Source organism: Ochotona princeps, chromosome 2, assembly GCF_030435755.1.
Source record: "Ochotona princeps isolate mOchPri1 chromosome 2, mOchPri1.hap1, whole genome shotgun sequence".
Taxonomy (NCBI): Eukaryota; Metazoa; Chordata; class Mammalia; order Lagomorpha; family Ochotonidae; genus Ochotona; species Ochotona princeps.
The window spans coordinates 46,015,207-46,038,182 of record NC_080833.1 but is presented as its reverse complement, the minus strand read 5'-3'; the positions used below and the strand labels follow the sequence as shown (position 1 = coordinate 46,038,182).

The 22,976-nt window shown below is 39.9% G+C and overlaps 1 protein-coding gene across 9 annotated transcripts in view; it reads left to right on the top strand.

Annotated features, from left to right (window-relative positions):
* DAB1 (DAB adaptor protein 1) overlaps positions 1–22,976 on the top strand; it is a 409,353-nt gene that overhangs the window by 262,172 nt on the left and 124,205 nt on the right. For all 9 annotated transcript variants that reach the window (XM_058656380.1, XM_058656404.1, XM_058656398.1 and 6 more), the window contains exon 4: positions 11,013–11,111. In XM_058656380.1, the coding sequence (XP_058512363.1) occupies positions 11,013–11,111 (99 nt within the window). The remainder of the gene's footprint in view (positions 1–11,012; positions 11,112–22,976) is intronic.

Sequence of the window (22,976 nt, the reverse complement as noted above, 5' to 3'; positions counted from 1 at the left end):
GAGTCATTGAATGATTTAATCAAAAGTGTTTTGAAGAGATGAAACCAACAGAAAACAACAAAACCCATGTGATACAGTTTCCACTGAGTTTTGTTGAAGTGTGTCTCCTCCAGACAATAAACTGATGGGTTTTGTTTTTTTAATCCAGTCTACTAATCTATGACGTTTGATTGAGCTTAAGCCATTTACATTCAGAGTTTAATATGTATTGGTGTTACTTTGGTCCTGTCATTTTAGGAATGGGTTGTTCATTGGTTTAGTCTTCTGTTGTCATTTTACTGGGATGTTCTTCCCGTTTGCCTTTGGTTTTGTTAGGTGCTATTCCTCTTCTCTGTCAAGAGAACATCTTGAAGTATCATTTGTAGGGCAGGTTTGGAAGAGGCAAATTCTTTTAGCTTTTCTTTACTGTGGAAGAATTTTATTTGCTGGATATGTTATCCTAGGCCGACAACTTTTTTTCTTTTAGGATCTGGAATATGTCACTCCATTCTCTTCAGGCCTGTAGAGTTTCCTGTGAGAGATCTCCTGTGAGAGATCTCCTGTGAGTTTAATTGGCATTCCTTTATATGTCAATTGATTTTTTTCACGTGCACATCTAAGGATCTTTTGCTTCTGTTCAATTGAAGAGAGCTTGATAATCATGTGTCTTGGTGAAGATTGCTTGTGATCAAGCCTGTTGGGAGTTCTGTGCCCCTCCTGGATCTTGTTTCCCAATTCTTTCTCTAGATTAGGGAAATTTTCCTTTATTGTTTCTTTAAATACATTAGCAAACTCAGCTTCTCTTTCTGAACCTTCTGGGACTCCCGTAACTCTTATATTTGGCCTCTTAATAGTGTCTTTCAATTCTTGAGTACTTTTTTTGGCCTGATCAAGCTCTGCTTCCAGCTTTTTGTTTGCTTTCCCCTGATGACAGGAAATATCTTCCAATTCTGAGATTCTTTCTTCTGCTTACTTCATTCTATTTTGGAGACTCTCCATGTACTTTTGATTTGCTCTACTGTGTTCTTAATTTCTGATATATCAGCCTTGATTTGCTTTATTGCTTCCTTAAATTCTTTGAACTCTTGCATGAGTTTCTCATTTTTGATCAGAATCTCTAAAATGAGTCTTATGGATTCTGTGTGCCCCATTTTCTCGATGTCTTCCTCAGTTAACACTGAGATTGGCATAGGGTTTTGCTGCTTTGCAGGGGAGTTTTGAGTAATATTCATTGTGTTTTTGTCTCTTCTTTTGCTCTTGATCATTGTACTTCTGGTTAGCAGAGTTTTCTCCTTGGGGCAGGTTTCTAAGCTGTGTTACCCACAGGTCTACAATGCGATTTTACTTATTGCAATTGGTACACAACACTTTGCTTGCAGCCACTTGTGCCACAACCTCCAGTGAGTTCCAGGTCTGGGTTCTTATGTCAGATTTCTACCATGGTCTCCAGAGCTCTAGCTCCTGGCTCACCACTCTCTACCTCCTGTGATACTGTGCTGAGGCTGCACCATTGTCTCTGCAACCTTTCTCCCAATTTTGGTTGGAGCAGGTCCCAGGATTAAAGAGACACCAGGTGTCCTGTACAGTTAGATTTTTGGAGGCGCTGGTCTTGTCGGAATCTGTTGGACGGTAGGTCTGGGTGTCACACGGACCTATTTTGACCAGTACGATGCCACAGTCAGTATTTTTTTGCTGCGGGACCAGTGCAATCCAGTAATTCAGCGAGTTCTTGTGAGATCAGCACATGCGCAGTTCACTGTTGTCTCCTGCAGTCCCAAAGCTATTGCCACAGTGCACAAAATGGTGCCTGACGTACCACCACTATAGTTCTTGATCTGCTGGCGGTCAGATCTGAGGGCTACCCAGACCTGCCACGGGTGGAACTCAGAGAATGCCACGTCGATGCAGTTCACTGAGTCAAAAATGAGCTCACTCCCAGCTCAACACATGCTCAGTCCTTTCCCTTGTCCTTTTCTCCTTACACAAAATGATGCCAAATGCAGCTCAAGGGGACTGACTGGTCTATGAAAGTCACCCTGTTCTCACACTGCTCGTCTGAGATCTGCTGCTCTGTTTCTGCTCCTGGTCAAATCAAACGGACCAGCAGGACGGACAGTTCTTTGTCTGGATTTACCTCCCAAGCTCCCAGTGAATGTCCCTTCCCACCTGGTTGCTGGTTGAGTTCCGGCTGCTGGTGGAGTTCAGATTGCAGTTAACTTAATGCCACTGGAGTATCAGTCGCTGCAACACCACACCGCTGTGCCCACTGCTTTCCTGTGTCTGTCAGTCTCCAGGTACCCCTCTGCTGTTGTTCTGTCCTCTATTATTTCCTGGAATATGTCCTCTCTGCTTCATCCTGATTAAATGTTTTTCCGTCTGTTTAAACATGTCCTTACCCTATTCCGCCATCTTGATTCCTATGTGTATATTTTTAAAGTAATGTGAAATATTGAAAACCAAATCATTTAGTAAGGAAGTTATAAATGTCTTATTCATTTAAAGCACATATAATTTTTTGCATTATAGCCTTTATGTATATTATTTATAAAATTTTGAAAACTACAGGAAAGTACATGCAAAACTAGTAAAATAACGCACAAAAACCCAAATCAATATCAATATTTTGTGCACAATTAACAGTGTTTCTTTATTTCTCTATGTATACTGTATTAATTATACCTCATATGTAATAAAATTCGAAATCCATTTTATATAGCTTATTATTCTTGGCTTTCCCCTCCCATCATTTGTAAATATAAATCAGCACCTTTTCGTATCTCCAAATAGTTCATGAAAAATCAGCTTCGTTAGTGAGATATTTTTAAATGTAAGGGGAAAAAAGTAAATAGAAAAAAAAAAGCTAGGTCTGGCCAAGAGCCTGGAAGCATTCAATGAGGTAAATCTGCAGAAAGGCTTCTATATGATTTCTTCATTCATAGGTGCTTCATAAATCACACTGTTATTTTTGTTTATGCAATCCAAATTTTCTAAGCCATTTAATGTATATATTAGATACTAGATATTCTTACACTGTTGCTCTAGGAATAAGGATTTTTTTAACTCCTAATTTTACACACTGTTCATCGATTACCTTCTATTTTAAGCTGCTAAGTGAACTTCAGTAGTTACATATCTAGTGCTAATTGTACTGGAAATTTCCATTTTGGAGTACCTGGATTTGACTTTCAGCTCTGGCTTCTGATTCCAGGTTTGGGTTAATGTAGACCCTAGGGAGACAGGTGATATCTGAAGGAATTTGATTCCTACACCCAGATTTGATTCCTACACTCATATTGCATGCTGGCTGCTGCCTTTAACCATTCAACCATGTGAGCATTTTGAGAATAAACCGGTAGATGAGCTCTTTTGTTCTCTCCCTCTCTGTCTCTTCTTCCCCTCCACCTCCCAAAAGACACCAAAATCTTGACTCCACAGATTATCTTCTTGGAAGAAATGAATGGATTTTTATTTTTCAAGTTGAGGAATGTTATAAAAGGGTAATCCAGGGCCTGGCGGCGAGGCCTAGCGGCTAGAGTCCTCGCCTTGAAGGCCCCGGGATCCCATATGGGCGCCAGTTCTAGTCCCGGCAGCTCCACTTCCCATCCAGCTCCCTGCTTGTGGCCTGGGAAAGCAGTTGAGGACTGCCCAATGCATTGGGACCCTGCACCCGCGTGGGAGACCCAGAAGAGGTTCCAGGTTCCCGGCTTTGGATGGGCGCGCGTCGGCCCGTTGCGGCTCACTTGGGGAGTGAATCATCGGATGGAGGATCTTCCTCCCTGTCTCTCCTCCTCTGTGTATATCTGGCTGTAATAAAATGAATAAATCTTTAAAAAAAAAAAGATAATCCAATATGAACTCTTTTCATCTCCCAAATTTAAAGTGAATGATCAATAGATGAAAGAGCTGTACAGGAAGATTTCTTAATTTCAGCTTTGTGCCTGACTCAGAGCACATGACATAGACAGATAGCTGGAGTGGCCAAACCTGAATGACACAGGTGGTTCCCTAGTATTGGTGAAAGAGTTCCGCAGCCACAGTCCTCCTTGCTTCCCCGAACCTCTGCTCTGCCCCAGAGTAAACTCAGATTGGTATTTGAAATCTGACCAGAACACAACAAGTCAGCCAGCAGGCAGATTGCCAAGATAGCCAAAAAATATTGAACGTTATGTCTTCCCCATCATCCAAATTCCCAGAGTTAATGCCTCAAGTGACCCTGGATGAACTTGAGATAAAAACCAGGACCATGAGTTTTGCTAAGGTCCCTTTTACTGAATATGAAATAGGGAAATGGAAATTTGCTCCCCCCTAAAAAAACTTTGAGTGAAAGATTTCAAGAAAATGCCATTAGTTAACCTTTTATTTGCAAAGACCTGGTCTTACCCTGTGCCACGAGTCTGCTAAGCAAAAGAGCTCAGGCACCCTGCTTGTCTAGCATTGACAAGAACCATTTTCCAGGCCTGTGCAGGTACACCTTCTTTTATTGCAACCTTCCTGAGAGCAGTAAGGTCTAAGTGAATATGAGAGAGGAGCCAACCTTTGCCCTCTGAAATTCTGTCCCTCAGATCTGGCAGTGACACCAACCTTGTGTGTGTACAGGTGTGAATGTGTGCTACCTGCAGTGAGCACTCCATCTGTCACCCTTCACATCCATGAGGTCCCCAAATCTCTGAGAGTTTGTCCTGCCACTACACTGCCATCAGATGTGCTGAACTTGTTGAGGGGTGCTTGGTTCCCTTATAGTTGTGTTTCATTATTTGCAAGTTACTGTGAAGAATGTTGACATTTCAGCTCCCAGTGGTTTTTCTTTAAGAAACACAGAAATGTAAATGATCGATTCTCCATTTGGCCACCTGCCCAATAAGGTCATATTCAGACAAGTACAAAATGCCTCTTAGCTTTGCAAAAATTTCCTTTTGCTCCTGATAGACCATATGAGAAATTGAAGAAAAAAAATGTTTTCGTTAGTGGACTCTCTGAGGCCAGTGCATTTTCCTATTTTAGAGAGTTTTCTCTTGGACTGTAGAGCTCTGAGAAGGGATTTCTATCATCGGTGGCCCTTAGCCTGTCTATCAGCAAAGCATCAACATTAGCATCACTGCTCATAACGTTGTATTTAATTTGCGATCTACACAGCACTTCTACATATCTGTTTTTCTCTTTTGAGATAAATATTAGCCTTTCTGATTTGTAAATAAGAAGTTGGAGGTTTATAGAAGTTAAGATATCTACCCCAGAATCTTCATTTAGTGTGAGAAATCCAGAATTGAAACCCAGATCCTGAATTCTTGTGTTAGGCAAGACATGGCTTAGCAGTTGTGGAATATTCTGTTTAGTATTTATGCTTAGTTTTATCTTGGTTCCCCAAGAAGATTTCAGTAGTAAGCTACTAATGAGTAGCCACACATTATTGACTCCAAAATCAATCAGCCTCATAGATGTTGGATAAATGTGGTGGTTAAAGCAATAAGAGGGTGATATCTTCCAAGAGCAGTGCCTGGAAAGCTGGTGGTGAGTTGAGGTCCTAAGAGATACAAAACCTACCTGGAGAGATCAGGTGAGACGTGTGAATGAAGGAGCACAGGTGGCAAGGTGGAAGGAGTGGCTCACAGGGGGTGAGGCACATACGCCTAGCAGCAATGGGAAGAGTTTCTACTCTTGGGAAGAATAGTTACTGGAACCCACAGAAAGAGGGTTGAGAAGGAAGTCTCCCTCCCTCACCAAACAAAAATAAGGTTACTACCAGAGGTGTAAATTAAGACTGAAAGAGAAGTAGGAAGACATCTGTCTCTTTCCAGCTGATATTTGTCTCTTTTCCTCCGACTCTGTTTTTGTATCTTGTCATTGGAGCTCAAGTGGAAGTCCAAGGGAAGGAAGTTCATGAGCCCAGAGAGCTTAGTTCAGAGGAATCAATCGAGAGAAAACAGTGTTTATATCCCCCCACACACATACACCTTCAATGAAATTTAGGATGTGTATTTTCCCTTTATGATTCCAAAGCTAGTAACTGGTAGGGCTAAGAATGAAGACTCATTTCATCACACTGGTGTCCCAGAATATCATTCTAAGATCCTCAGCATGTATACATGGGGCTGTTGTGTTGACACACATGCTTTTCGTATTCTGTGGCAATCACCATACTGGATGAGCAGGTACAAAGCCTTTCATGCACTTCATCTGTCTGATTCTCACAACAGCTCCCGAGCTAGGCAAGGCTGCTGGTTATTCCTGCCAAGGATGCCTGACCCCTTTTCTCTGTATAAATTTCTCCATCAAGACATGACCTGTGACTTTTTTGGGGGAGCTCGTGGTAATCATTTCTTACATTGTCTTGCATATGGTATAGCCTAATAAAATAGCTTGTCAGTGTTAGTAATAACTTACTTCATGTTCCCTGCATGCAGTAGGCTAATAGTAATGATAACTTACTGAGGGTGGCACTTATGCAATTCATTTAAGTGCCCTGGAACTCCTGGGAGGGAAAAACTGTGATTCTTCTCCTTTTACAGTCCTTTTTACTGCAGAATTTGAAAGCTGGTGCTTACACCAAGCTCTTTTCAGAAACAACTTGGCATTTTTGTAGTAAGGCATGCACCATTGCATGGTCATTTGAAAAACATAGTTTTTTCTCAAAAGAGGCTCTTAGGTTTATAGCAGAAAAGACAGCCCTTAGAATCGAAAGATTTCTGATTAGATCTGACTTCCCTGGTGTATTCCTTTAGGTTTGGGAAGGTCACCAATCTCTTGATCTTTGATTTGCTTAACTCTAAAAGAAGGGAGAGAATTCATCCTTCCCAGGATTGTGGCATGGTGAAATTGTGTGACATGACTCTAGATTTCTAGCATAAACTAGGTACTCAGGAGAATCTCTGACCTCACCACAACTTGCAGTTTCCCAATGCAGCTTCACTCAGTCAGCTGTCCATGAGCAGATACAAGTTCACATGTTCCTGATCCCCAACCAGAGCTGTCTCCTGGACCTCTGTCTGTCATTTGTATGAACAATGAATCTGTCTGTGAGGAAAGCCCCTGATGTGTGCTGTCTGGTGGCAGGAGCCTCATGGACTTCTTGTATTGTCTCAGAGCTTGACTCAGAGTTTATCTCAGACTGTATATCCCCCAAACAAAAGACTGTGCAGACAGTCCTTTCATTTATTGCATAAAGCTGCCGACAGTAGCCATGAGTGAAAATAATTTTGGAAGAGGCACACTGGCCATATTCTACTGGGGAGTTGTTTTTATGTTGTGAGATGTAGAGAGACAAATAGAGAGGGATATCTCATTCACTGAATGACTACCAGATGCACACAGTGGCAAGGACTGGGCCAATCCAAAGCTGGGAACTGAGAAATTGATCTACGTCTTGCACATGGATGGCAAAACAAAACAAAACAAAAAAACCTGTTATTTGAGCATCTTTTGCTGCCTCTCAGCTGCCTCTCAGATAGAATTAGGAACTAGACCCAGGACTGGAACCCAGGCACTATAATTCTATAATGTAGGAAATGGGTATCTTAAGTCTCAGGCCAACCACTCACCTACCAGGAAATACTTTGATAGCTACTTCATGGGAGCAGCCAGAAAACAAGACCTTACTGTCAGCACTAAAAGATATTGATGAATAAATAGAATCAAAAGCTACTTTTCTGAAAAAAACCCAAAATCCATGCATAGTATTTTCGTAACCTGCATAATAATCTTTGAAGATCCTATATAAACCAGGAAGTGAGGCCATTTAGTGTCTTCAGGAGGCTCTGAGTTAGGGATTATTGAGATGAAGACAGGGAAGCTGCTCTCCCCACCCCTGTCTGGGATGCTCGCCCTGAGGAATGAGTAAGCAAAGATGGAGAGGCTGTCTTTCCTTTGACACCCCTTTCACCTAATCCTTTCTGTTGGGAGGGTACCTAATCCTTTCTGTTGGGAGGGTTTTCTTTCTCATGCACGCCACGTCGTAAAATACCTGAGATGGGTTCATTTATAGAGTAGTGATTGATTTTCTCATGCTCTGAATGCTGGGAAGTTCAAAATCAAGGTGCTAGCAGAGTGAGTATCTGTGATGGCCTCTTCTGTCTGCTTCCAAGACAGCACTTTTCAGCTTCATTCCTCAGAGAGGACAAATGCTATGCACTCACATAGTCAAAGTACAGAAGGAGGAGAAGGCAAAGGAACTGAGTCTTATAATCCCATCAATGTGGTTTCCTTCAGCCAGCTCCTTAATGCTGTCACCATAGAGCATGTGACAATATGTAAATCTGGGGGACGCAGTCAGACCCTAGCACTGAGCTCTTTATTGTTTTGTCTTTGTGTGATGGCAGATGTTAGTTACTTTATTCCAAAACCAAGCAACAACACATATTTTGAAGTCAAGTTGTTCTAGGCTCAGCATCTGGCTTGTTTGCTTGGTTTCCACCTAAAGTAAGGAAAATATTTTCCCTTAGAGTGGTTGCTTGATGCTGGACTGTTCTTGGTGCTGGGCACATATGAGTATGGAAAATGCCACATGGAACAATGAAGGAAGAAAATGAGGGGACATAAGTTGGGTGTAAAGAATATGCAATAACAGTATGTTGGATAAAATGAGAAGAAAGCATGACCATGGGCAGACATGGAAAGTATACTGAAATTCTAAAAGCATAATTGAACTATTTCCTGTATTCCTTCAAAGTACACCACAGCCTTTCAAGCAAAGCGGCATGTTGAGGAATCTAGAAAGTATTGAATAAGAGGGTGGCAAAGTCTCATTGGATCTGAGTTACTCTCGAAGCACGTCATTGGAGTTAATGTCAGTGATGAGTGGCTACCCTGAAGATCTGCAAGAGAAGCACTGAGCAGGGGCAATGGAGCGTGCGTTCTTGGCTCCCTAGCATGAAGACATAATGTAAAGAAGACTTGCTCCCAATGCCATGAGCTCACTTGTGCCCCCAGTGTCTATATCAAATCTCTGTGTATTCTTAGAACTGCTCTCTGTATTTCTGAATATGCTTTTATTCTTTGTCAGGTGAGAGGCTTATTCGGTCATTTTTAAAATTTCTTCCAGATTTCATATTCTATACATCAGTGAGTGTTCAGGATGTGCTTGGGAGCGAATGGATGACTTGTGAGGCACTGAATTTCCTACTAGCACTGTCCAAACAGGAACCGGGCCACAAACTTTAATGGACATTCATTCATTTGCTAGAAGAAATTAATTTTTATTAGCATTCAGTACATAGTGCTAGGTTCTTTAAATAAATGTTCATCTAATTCTCTCACCCATGCAAAGTATTTACACTTGGAGAAATGAAACTAAGTACCAGTTTAAATAATTTTTCCAGAAGTATGACATATGATAATTACACAGAATGCTTCCAGTACCCCTAAATAAGGATAATAAGATGACCATGAGAGTATGTGGCAGGGCACAGTGTTGTGGCACTGCAGGTAGGTCTGTGACATTGGCATCCCATGTGGGTGCTTGTTCAAGTTCCAGATGCTCCATCTTCAATCCAACTACTTGCTATTGCTATTGTTATAGGAGATAACGGTGGAGTGTGGGGTGGAGGCAGGATAAGGAGAATGGAAGGAGAAATCCCCTGAGCCTAAGGAACTGTGTCATGAAAAACAAAAATTAACAAAGGATGATCTAGGTTCTAGGGCCCATATGCACTCATATGGGATACCTGGATGAAGCTTCTGGCTCCTGTGGTCCCGGCCTAGCCCCTGCATCATGGCTATTTGGAGATTGAACTAAGCAATCAAAGATGCCTCTCACTCCATCTCTCCCTCTGTCTCTGTAAATGTTTTTTTTTTTTTTAATAAAACATATAAATCTTAAGAACAAAATAAAAGCACATGCACCTTTTTTTACCTCTGGTCATACATGCAGTTTCTAGGACCAGCTGTTCCCAAAATGCTAGAATCATAGCATATTCAAAACAGCATGAATTATTTTATTTGCTAGAAATATGAGGTCACTACTATATTAGACTTTTCTGACAGGCCAGTGCCACAAGTGCTGAGAATTGGCTTCATCTTACCAGCTGGGGCTCCCAGGACAAACCTGGGGAGGCAGCAGCAGCCCTTGTGTGTGGAGTCTTGACATATCTTGACTCTTTGATTACTCTTTAGAATGATGCCCATGAGCATGGAGCCTTATTTATAAAACAAGCATATTTACTCTTGAATTGCATCAAGGTTTGGGGGAGTGCTGTGTCTACACATTCATTGTTCATTAAACAATTATTTACTAAACTCATCCTATCCTCCAGAGACTGTCCTATGGATTTGGGATAAAGCAGTGAGCAAAGTAGCTGCCCCACCTGTTATGAAGTTTGCATACTCTTTAATGCATATATGCATATTTGTGGCATAAAAAGATTGGAAAAATGGGCAAACAGGTACCTTGATAAAAGGAATGCATTTGATAGGTATGTTTCCTGAAAACATAAGCATGACAAGGGGAAATGCAATGGAAAATCTATATGTCTTTGGATCAAAATTGCAAGCAATAAGCATACCGTAGTGACCACATTTTTTCCAAAGTTAAAATGTATGATGCATCATTAGCTTTCATTTTTTATTAATGCTTATTCTAAAATTGATTCAGATGAAAACTATTGCCTGAAATATAAACATAGCACCATATTTATGAATCTATATGGTGATTCACTTGGTTTAAAAAAATCAAAGCCATACCCAGTGGAGATATTAATAGGGAGATTATATTGTGTTTTTCTTGGTATCCCCAACTCAGATCCAGGTACCTAGGCACAAAACCAGGTATCTAGGCACAAATTTATCAAAGCATTTGATAAATTTTAGTTACTCAAGTGAGTACATGTTCTAATGCCTGTTTACGCAGTGTTAGAATGAGTAGGATAAATAGCATCAAAAACATCCAGCCAAAGCAGCTCACTGTGTAGGGAAGTGTAGAGGAGAAGGGAAAGAAGTGTGTATGATTGGTGGCATTGCTTGATGGTATCTGACGTGCCTTTGGGAGCAGAGGGAATTTTCAAATGAAAACACTGAAGTAAAAACCATGTCCTTCCTTTCAACAGGGAGTTGTTGCGGGCGCTCGTTCCAAAGGAGAACACAAACAGAAAATCTTTTTAACCATCTCCTTTGGAGGAATCAAAATCTTTGATGAGAAGACAGGGGTAAGTAAAAGGATCATGTGGCATTGTGAAATGGAATCCATTGACAGGCGTGCCCTTAAAAGCCTCTACTCTCTGGGCACGAATATCAAACAAGCATAAAAACACATAAAGCAACTGACAAATTTGATCAGCTGTGATCGTCCATCAAAGAGGATCTCTTTGCTGACTTGGCCACAGTGTGACTGCACTGTGATTCTTGCAGTGTAATTGTAATAAAAATGTCATACCATCCTGATAATCTAATGGGAGATTGATGAGCTTTGAAGAGCAGTGGGGTGATGTGACAGTTTGAGTTAAATTTCTTATGTGTTGGCAACTTTAATGTCATGTGTCCTAGAGGGAGATGTTTGTAGATCTTTTAACTCTGTCTAAGCATCAAGATTCTCTTGAGTTTAACCTGTAGCACCTTGCAATTGCTGTAATCAAAAGTAATAGGATTCTGTCTTTAAAAAAAAAATCTGTTGCTGTATAGCTGAAAAAAGTAAGGGCTGATAAGTTTATTGTATCCAGTAAAAAAACAGTTTGTTTTCCATCAACCTCATAACTGCAATGAATCCCCAAAGTCATCCCCAGAGTTCACTGACACCATTGGTACTTTTCGTCAATGGGAAGAGAAAAACAAGAAAATATTTGTTGACTTGTGACAACAGAGCAAGAATCAAATGATGTGTTTTTGCTTTATCATTCACCATGTTGCACCTCAACACTTACCAACTCCTTTGAATGTCACAAAGGTGACCGATCCAGCACTTTATAATTTTAAACTACCAAAGTTACTTGACTTTGGTTATTTTATATTACTTATAAATGAGTAATAATAATGCAGTTATTTGTACACTCATAAATATAACAGTATTGTTCACAATAGCCAAAAGGTGGAAGCAATCCAGATATCTGCTTATATATAAACAGATAAGCAAAATGTAGTATTTGCATACAGTACAATACTATGGAGGCCTGAAAAAATGATATTCTGAAATGTGTTACAGTATGGTTGATCATTGGAGACATTATGCTGGGTGGAATGAGCCAGATAAAAAAAGATAAATACTGTGGAATTCCACTTAAATGGGGTACCTGGAGCAATCAGAATCAAGGAAACAAACTAGAATGTTTGTTATAGGGACGAGCAAGAAAGAAACCTGCAGATTTCTACTTAGTGGGCATAGAGTTTTCATATAGGAAGATGAAAATGCTGTGAGGATGGTGGCAAAAAAAGATAAATATACTAATGCCACTGAATGTGCACTTAATGATAACTGAAATGACAAGTGATGTTCTATAGGTCACCAAATTAAATGTAATAACTAGTAATAGCAACTCCTGATGGTTGAGTACCTCCTGTTTATGAGGTGCATGGCTTCAATTTACATGTATTATTCAGTGTCATCCACAGAACAGTACCACAAAAAGAATAATAATAGTAACTTTAGCAAATGTGTGTTATATATCCATCATTGTTGTAAGTACCAGATCATTGAAATCTCATGGTAGCTCTGAAAGACACATTCTGTTATCATTCCCACTTTATAGATGAAGATATAGACATAAAAATGCATATAACTTGCTGATTATAAGTGGTGGCAGAGACAAATCAGAATGTAGGCAATCCAGAGGGTCACTTAGCTCTAAAGAGAAGTGGCCATCCCAAGTTAACACTATATTTTATACTCTCTGTCAGACAGTCAGATGTTACTATAGCATGAGACACAAGAAATTCTCACGAACAACGCTCATTGTGCTCACAAATCCTAGAGATGAGAGCCACAGCATGCCACATGGCAAAAACACCAGATTGCTTAGGGCATGAAACACAGGAGAAGGAGAGACCTTGGCCAGAGCCTTTTTGTGGGGAGTAGGAGTAGCATGGAAAGGAAAAGGCAAGGTAGGGTGAACAGTTTAGGACTGGCTGGTTTGTGTAATTTTATCTGCCTGTAAGCTACAAAACCCTCTCTAACTTTGGGATAATTTCAGACAGTGAAATAGCATACTTCTCGGGTATGGCTCCAGCATGACACTTTGGTATGTCTCAGTCTTGGCTAGTCTGGGCAAGGGCTGACTCTCCCTAGTCAGAAAGAATTTTTTAAGTTGTTAAATATCACGATACATAGAAATTCAAATATATATATTTTTTAATTAAATTAAAATATATATATACACACACACACACACACATATTTACAGTGAACCCCATTGAATGAAGCATAGCTAGGGTTTCACATTAGTGTGAAAGAAGGTGGCCCTACTTGGGAGAAGAGGGTTTAGAAGGTCATTGTCAGGAAGGGTGCTTAGAGTCAGCTGATGAAGAGTCTGTTGTGAGCCTCTCTGCCTCCATAAAAACATGGTTTCAGAACCCATGGGACTTCCCTTTTCCCAGGGAAAAGGACTATGCTCAATTTTGACACTGTATTGCTCAAAGAATTTTGGCAGATTAAAACATATGCTGATGAAGAACACCAGGGCAGTTGGGCAACTAGGCACTATCCTGGGCCAGGACTTGTAGTCACAGACAGGGACTGGGCACCAAGCAGGAGACAGAGAACTTTAGACTAGTATCAACTTGGAGAACATTAGTGGTCCTTCAGCATTCCTAATGGGAGCAAAGGGATGTGACTCAAGCCTCAGATATGCTTTCACAATGATTTCTATGCTCCAGTGGTCTCTTTACATTCCACTCCCAACCATCACCATGAAAACTGGCATAAAGGAACTGGGAACAGGAGCAGCAGCACAGGGTATCTGACATTTTATTCTGCTCAGGGATCATGTTTTGGGCCCTGCAATTTCAGCATGTGCCTCACCATCAAGTAGGTCAAACTGAGATAATTAAAATCACCATTTTTTTTTAACTAATGAGGACAGGTGAGTTTACATTTTTATCTCCTTACTCAGAGGTGATTAACCTACCCTCAGAAAGATTTCAGCAAATCTTGTAGCATTGTTTTAATCCTTCAGGGTCATCACTTTAGCCCCAAGCCCTTTGGCCTTTTGGAGAAAATGTTAAGATTCCTCATAAAGAAATAGGAAAAAAAAACAGAGCTTCATGTAAATGTTTGGTTTATTGGATTCCAGTTCTGTATGATCTCTTCATGTCCTTCAACTCAATTCCAGAAAAAGCGATAAACTTTCTGAGCATGGTTCCATCCAAGGTTGAGATAATAAGCAGCAGGGCACTTCATATTAATGGATATCATAGCTCCATAGAGTGGTCTAGCAGAAGCAAATGGCTGTTTCTATGTGGCCTCAAAAAATGTAGCCAGGACTGATGAATAGAAGTTTTTAGAAAGCATTTTCAGCTTTTTAGTAAGAAGCTAGTACTTTTCACAAGGTAGATGGGCTGCCCTCTGTGTGAAGAGCTTCAGTCCTTGGGATTGGCATTCCAGCAATGGCTTAACATGGGCTAATGTTGAAGGGAAGCAAGTAGAGGATGAGATAATGAACAAAGTCCAAGTTGATTCTGAAGACTAATTTTACCTTTCTGTTTCTTCCTTAAACCTGGACCTATTGCGGTGTTGTATGTGAAAGCTTCCCTTGGTTTTGATGAGTAGGAACGGTTTACTAAACTTTTGTCATTGCCCAGCAGGGGAGTGAGTGCATTGTGCAGGATGGAAGTGAAGTATTTTACTCTGAACGTCAAAGAAATGGAAAACTGGGTCTTTGTCATTTGGAATGACAAATCTTCATTGTTTATCTTGTCTAAGTTATTTTTGCTTAAGCCTTACTGCACTTAAAAAAAACCAGAAAAAGAAACATTTGAGGAAAGCAACAATAGCTAGAATTTTAAAAATCCAAGAGCTGTCGAAAACGTTTTGATCCCAATTAAAGAGACCCTTTGCAGCAATTTGCACCCTGTCTTGAATTTCAAAGAACTCCTGATCTCAATGTTAAGAGGAGTAATTTCGGTTTCGTTATTAGCTGTTGCAGGGAATAAATCAATATTGAAAACTGTTCCTTTTCTCACATATTTAGATATTGCTACTCTATCAAAAAGTATTGGTGAGAATGCAGAAATGTCACATGGCATAGTTGTGAAGGACACTCCGATCCTAAATCTGAGTGTTAGGCTTGAGTCCTGGCTTCTGTTTCTGATCCAGCTTTTTGGTAATGTGCACCCTGGGAAGAAGTGTGTAAGAGCTCAAGTATTTCAGCTGCACATGGGAGACCTAGATTGAGAAACAAGCTCCTGATTTCGTCTTGGATTTTTTTTTTTTTATGGCAATGGAGAATGAATCAGTATATGGAAACTAAATCAAATCAAAATGAATTTAAGTGATGAATTAAAATAGGGTGGAGTTACCTGAGGCTGATTCTTACACAGATGGTCCTGGGCAGATGGAATGCTGATAGGACAATCCACATGTGGTAGGCAGGAGCACATTGGGTGCCTACTATATAACACAATACAGCTCTGTTTCCTGGGGATTCAAAGGGGATTAACGTGTGGTGCTGACCCAGGAGGCTTTCACAGTCTGGTGACGACATAAAGTCACATAGTAGAAACACATGAACAGGACACAGGTGTGTCAGATTTGTCTGTAAGCTCTGGGACCAACGCCTGACTAGCCTATAATATTCCAGGAAATTTCACAGCAAGGAACAATTCTGACTTAGCAATGAATGTGTGAATTCTAGTGGATCAGGTAAGTAATGGAAGAGCAAAGAATATTTCTGACTGCACAAATATCTAAAGGGAAAAGGAATATGTGTCCACTTATTCTTGCCTTAAGGACGTGTTTATTTTGTACTTGTGTTAACTCACAGATAAATAAGGCCCTATCTTTGTGTTCGTCAGTGTAGTCCATTTAGTTAACACGGAGTAGGTGTCCGGTAATCTTGTGAAAATGACTTGATGATTAAAAATCAACAGAGTATATAGAATAACAAAAGTACTGTGTGTGCAGGAGATGAAGAGTAACCAAGGGTTCCAGTTCTTTGCCATGTAATAAATGTGTAATTGTGTTTTAAATGCAATGGCTATATATATATATATATATATATATATATATATATATATATATATAAAACTTAATTTATTCTTCAGTGAAAGCCAGACATTACCTTATTTATGTCCCATCAAAATCAGATCCTCTCTTCTTTTAGTTCGACGTGAGTGTTTTAAGCAAAGGTTGAGGAATGCAACTCAGATCTAGGAGAAGAATCTGGTTCCCATGGGAGGGAAACAAACAGGCTGTAGTGTTGTAGGGTCCAGTAAACTGGGCCTGGTCTCTGGGACCCATCAGTCCTTGAAAGGTTCTTGACATCCTGGTCAGTGGGACTCAAAAGACCTGTGCTATTGATGCACCTGTAAAGAGATTCCGTGGTTTACAGCAGACTGTCCTGCTTCCTGTTTTATGGAAGCCTTGCACTAGCCAGCTAAGGTCCCAGCAGGCTACAGGACTTGCCATAGATTTCAAGATACATCAGAAATGGGATTCAAATTCAAATGTAACACCTCCTCAGCTTATTTTCTGTGTTTTGCCCCAGAGATTCTCCATTTGACTGGTTCTGTCTCCCTGAAGGGTGTTTAGGAAATCAATGCAGGCAGTTTGGATAGTTCACAATTTTTGGTGGAAGGGGCATTAATGCATGAATGTAATTGTTAGGGGACCAAAGCTGCTAGACATTCTGCACATGCAAGGCAGTCACACACACGCAAAAACATTTTCCTGTGCTCCAGGATTTGCAAATGTCTTGCAAGGTGTTCATGAGAATGAAAGGCCTTCTTGCAACTATTTGAAACTGAAGCCTGACCATTTTATATATAGACAGTAGTATTTTTACACCATACTCTTGATACTGAGTTTTCCAGGAATGCAACTACATTGAGAGAAAAATGTACATTGTTTTGTTGGAATCTTAGCAAGGTGGTTCATTATTTGGAAAACCACTCCGCTGTGGTGCGCTTCACACTTGAGTTATTGATCTTTTCTGCTCTCTTGAGTTTCACACACCATTTTTTTCTTTGTGACTGCATCTTGGTCATTCTTCGGTTATGTCAGGTATGCAGAATGGGGGCTCCACAATCCTGAGTTGAATGCTCTTGTGAAAAGCATTTATTTGTTGTAAGCAAGTACAAAAATATAACTATTACATTATGGGCTTCTGTTATATCTGTTACAAAGTATGCATGGAAATTCACATTCTTTTTAAGTAAAATACAATTTCTCTTTTATTTACTCCTTATGTTATAATTAGGACATTTTATTTTGTAATAATATTATATGTAGATAGATTAGATCATTTCCAGATGATAACAGCAAGAATGATTTGTTATGAAAAGGGAGTCTGAGTAAGGTTAGTTGAGAGCTAGTTGCCACCAATTTTGTTAGTTTATTCATGCATCCATCCCACAAATGCTTATTAAATGGAAAAGAGAGGAATGAACTTGCTGGGCAAGGGTTAACCTGTCCCTGACAACCACCATTCATTCTCTGCTTCTATGAATTTGACATTTTTAGACTGCACATGTAAATGACATCATGTGCTACTTATCCGTGTTCTTCCAAAATAATTTAAAGTACATATCCTCCAGGCTCACCCATGTTCCTGCAAATGATAAGATGTCCTCCTTTATAAAGAATGATTGGTGTTCCATGTCATACATATAAATTATATGCATATATTCCACACGTACTGTTTTTCTTTAGCCACTCATCTCCTGGTGAACACTCAGGGTGATACCGTATCTTGACTTTTGTGAATGTGGTTCAGTGATCATGAAGTAGGAATATCTTTTTGACATGTTGGTACCATTTCTTTTGCAGGTTCTATATACCTGGTAGGGAGATTAATAGATCATATGACAATTTAAAGCATGTTTATTAATATCTTTCTGCCCCATTTACACATCTGTTAAACTGGGGATAATAAAAGTACATGGGCCTTGGGGTTCATCCAAGATTTATTTAATCCCCTAAGGCTTAGAATCGTGCCAAGGATAATATAAAACTCTTAGGTTTTGATTAATATGACATTATTAGCTGTATTATTTCATTGCCTGTCCCGTCTTTCTATATCCTCTTAGTAGGATTAAGAAATAAATTCTTGAAGTCCTAAACAGCACCTTTTCTCCCCGTTTCTAGCACATAAGTGTCAGCATCAGAACAAGTTATCTCACACTCCTATCAGACTATAGATTACTTCAGGTGACTTGTCTAAACACTTCTACATCTTCACGTCCTAATGTAGGAGGCCCTTGCCTGTCCAGATATTTTAAATGGTCATTGAAGAAGAAATAAAGGCAGCAGAGAAAAAAAGGGAAGAGGGAAGGAAGGAGAGAAGGAAGGAAGGAAGGAAAGAATATTAATTAAGTAAGCATGTAGTGAAGTGCTAGTTGTCTGGACCACACACTGGGAGCCACAATGCTACATTCCAGACATTAGTTTGTCATACAGGCACTAAGTGCCTGAGAATCACAGGTAAGAGTGAGTTATCCAAGTGTGGAATGTCAGGGATAGAAGTATCTTTAGGCATGAACAAACCCACTTGTTTGAATACCCCAAAACCTGGAACTCAAGGGAAGAAAACCCCTAAGACCTCCCAGCTGGATGTCAGCCATGCTCTAAGTGCCTCTGATCTGATACATCCAGGAAGTAGGAAGCATTCTTTTCATTTGTTCTACTTCTGTATTTTGCTATTCTATTTTTATTCTATTTATTCTCTTTGCTGTTCAGGAGTCCCATATGACAAATAACTAACATGGATCTATTGCAATATCAGAGACCTAAGCTAGCAAGTAAAAATTGGATCTCTGTATATTTAGTATCTTTTCGGATGATATTAATTTTTAATTTGTTACAATAAAAAAGTCAAACCTCATTTCTAAACTGATGATGTTGCTAAGCTGTTTCTGTGCGATAATGTAGAGGATTGTCTACAATGTCAATACTTGTAATTCCTGATTGGAAAAGAAATGTTTGTTATACTCTAGGAAGTAGTCCTGTGAACACTTTCAAACTGATTTGGTAAACTGAGAAATGTGTTGTCTTTCCCTTAATGGATTCTCTTGTGAATTGTTGGTCTTTAAAGAGGTTAAGAAATAATACCTATGTGTTGGCTGCTTTTATGTGCTTTATCTCATTTAAATCAATTCTCCAAGAATTAAGTTAAAAGACATTGTTCCTGTTAGATATAAGAAAACTGAGATCTGATAGAATAAATGATCTTCACAAGAGCAAATATATCATAAATTTTGGGGCTGTGAATAGACCCCAGCATGGTCCAACATAAAAGACACATTTTTTCCTCCTGCAGAGATAAAAGGGCTTGGTTCGGACCCCTTGCAAATGCGACTTGCTTCTGTACATCCAGGAGAGAAATCAGAGATTTCTAGTGCTTTCATCCCATAAGCAGGTGCTGGAATTGGAAGTTCATTGGACAGTGTTTGGGTCTTGGAAGAGGGTTTCTAAGTTTCTGAACATGAAATGGCTGGGGATCTTGGAAACAACTCACTCACTGCCTGTTTCCTGGATCTCCACTTCCTCACCCGAAAGCTAAAGGTGATAGAGAATTATTTTTGGTTTCAGCGTAGTGGCCTAGTGGCTCAAGTTCTCGCCATGAAGGGTCCAGAATCCCATATGGGCGCCGGTTCTAATCTTTGCAGACCCGTTTCCCATCCAGCATCCTACTTGTGGCCTGGGAAAGCAGTAGAGGACAGTACAAAACCTTGGGACCATGCACCCAAGTGGGAGACCTAGAGGAAGTTCCTGGCTTCAGATCGGCACAGCTCTGGCCATGGCAGTCACTTGGGGAGTGAATCATCAGACAGAGGATATTCCTCTCTCTCTCTCCTCCTCTCTGTATATCTGAATTTGCAATAAAAATAAATAAATCTTAAAAAATAATTATTTTTACATTTTCTTTTTCACATTTGCAACTTTCATGGGCAGTTCTCATCCATAAGATTTTTCAAAGTGGTGATAAGTACATGGGCAGGGCTTTTTGAGGAATCTTCATCCTCATTGCATTTTTGGACAATTGTGCATAAATAGAGTATGGGATGTTCTTATTCCTATGACTGAGGCAGCTGTGTTGATCCTGATATCAGTGTGCACATCCGGAGACCCCATTTCTTTCATGGAAAACCTAGATCACTCTGAATGCCTGAGGGTCCACTTCTTAAAACCCATGTATGCACTAATGAATGTTGATATGTTCTCAGGCCACCACTTCATTGACTGCAAAACAGCCTGTCTTCTGGCCACCCTTCTTTGCAGCTTTCTTGTAGGGCCCAAATTGGAAAGGACAAAAGCCTTTTCATTAAAGGTCAGGTAGTAAGTCATTTTGGCCTTGAGATGTCTTAAGGCTCTGTAACTATTTAGTTTTATCTTACATAGACCCCACAAACAGTATGTAAATAAATGAATACAAATGCATTCCAATAAAATTTTGCTTGTAGGGCCCTGCTCGGTAACTTCATGGCTAACGTCCTCACCTTGCATGTGCCAGGATCCCATATGGGTGCTGGTTCGTGTCCGGGCAGCCCTGCTTCCCATCTAGTTTGCTTTGGGAGTGAACCATTGGAAGGAAGATCTTCCTCTCTATCTCACCTCCTCTCTGTATATCTGCTTTTCCAATAAAAAATAATAAATAAATCTTATAAAATTTTGTTATAAAAATAAGTGGCTAGCCCATGGGCCTTCGTTAAACGATTATGTCCTGGCCAATTATGAAGGCTTTTAATCTTGTAATTATTTTCTGATCCTATGATGACTCAACAAGCCCTGTGGCATAGCAGGGTAGAAACTAAGTGAAGCTCTCCAGTTTTCCATTTCTTTAAAAATTTTTTTTCATATCTTATTTATGTAAATGCAACATCTTTCATGTATTTCATATACACATTTTTAAGAACATATGATTACTTCCAACCTAACCCTCCCCACTCCTACCATGCCACCTCCTTCTTTTCTAATTTTTCTTTTCTTTTTTGTATTTTTATTGTTCTTATTATATTCCATGATACAGTCATATAGGTATAGGGATTCCCTGCACCCCTATCTGTCCTTTCTTCCTTCCTATTCTCCCTGTCCCCTACCATTTCCTCGTATTATTACAATAGTGTAGCCCTTCAACAACAGTCACAGGTCCAATATTCTGCTGTTTAAGCGTATCATGGCATTGTATGTATTGGAAATGGCGGGAAATCTAGTATCATATTTTCAAGATATATTCACCTGTTTCATTGGGAGTTCTTTTATTTGGGAAAAAACATGCCTACTGTAGTGTATCTTCACTTCCTGTTTTGCTAGTCTGCCTTATACAGTTAATCTATGAGAATGTATGTAGATGTGTGTATGTGTGTTTGTATATATATATGTATATATATACATCTTTACCTATATATTTATTTTTTGTGTGTTTTTGATGGATGCTGAGAGAACATTTGTAAGTTTTTTGTTTGTTTTTGTTTTATGGCTGACTTTGGAGATCAATATATGTGTTGTTTATAAGCCTTCAAGATAAATATTCATCTTTGAGAAATGTGTTGTTTACTGCTGCTGTTTGTTGAAGATTGATTGCCATACATGGTATTAAGTACTTCTCAGATATTTTATTGGATTCTTGAAGTGCATCCATTAGTTACATATTATTATTTCTATTTTGCAGGTGAGGTGAATGAGAATTTAAGATTGAAAGAACACTAGGATAGGATGACTCTTTTTCACATACTACTCATTCATTCATTCAAAATATTTTTGAGGGTTCTCAGGAACTTGTATACATTGGTGAACAAATAATGTTATTCTTACATTGTGGATGTATATTCTAATGTGGGGAGACAGAAACGTGAAGCAGATATACAGAAGTAACACACCCTGTTATTAGTAGGTTGGAAAAGGAAAAGGAAGGCAAGGTCAGGGAGTTTCTGCTCTGCACTTTCTTTGTCCTTGAAAAAGGGTCAATGACAGAATGCGCGTTAAATCACAAGCATTGAGGTGCTATGGGAGCTTGCTGTTGCTTTGAGAGCCATCTAAGTGATAGAGAAAGACCCGTGTGAAAATTGACATCCAAATTTCAGAGGCCAGTACCCTTGATGTTGGAGTCACTCCTTAAATGTGCATGTTGAAATTAAATAATGAACAACGACAGTAAGCGTGGTGGTCATACCACCTCCTACGTTATACAAATCTCAGCAGCCCAGTATTCCTCTTTGGTATGTGAAAGCAGTAATTAACCAATCTTGTTGGTAATCTTGCAAAATGAAAGCAATAGCTCTTTTGTGTAGAGAATGACACTGGAGTTCAGAGAGGCTTAAGGGATTTTCCAAGATGTGTTAGCTATTGAGGGGTTCCCTGCCCACCACAAAGATTCATACTCTCTACATGGACCAGCATAAATGAGAAAACTGGGTGTGAGTGTTTCTTACACTAATGACTACATGATATATGGAATAAAATATTTCAGCGTTATCCCAGTTTGCTCTTTAATCATTTTTTAAAAAGATTTATTCATTTTATTACAGCCAGATACACAGAGGAGGAGAGACAGAGAGGAAGAACTTCCATCCGATGTTTCACTCCCTAAGTGAGCCGCAACGGGCTGATGCGCGTCGATCCAAAGCCGGGAACCTCGAACCTCTTCTGGGTCTCCCACGCGGGTGCAGGGTCCCAATGCATTGGGCAGTCCTCAACTGCTTTCCCAGGCCACAAGCAGGGAGCTGGATGGGAAGTGGAGCTGCCGGGATTAGAACCGGCACCCATATGGGATCCCGGGGCTTTCAAGATGAGGACTTTAGCTGCTAGGCCACACCGCCGGGCCCCTTTAATCATTTTTTGTTGTTATTTTGTACTGGAGTTGATTTCAATGTTATCCTGGATTACTGGTTTATTGCTTGCTCTTCTGTGTTACACTTTCTGTCTCTCCCTC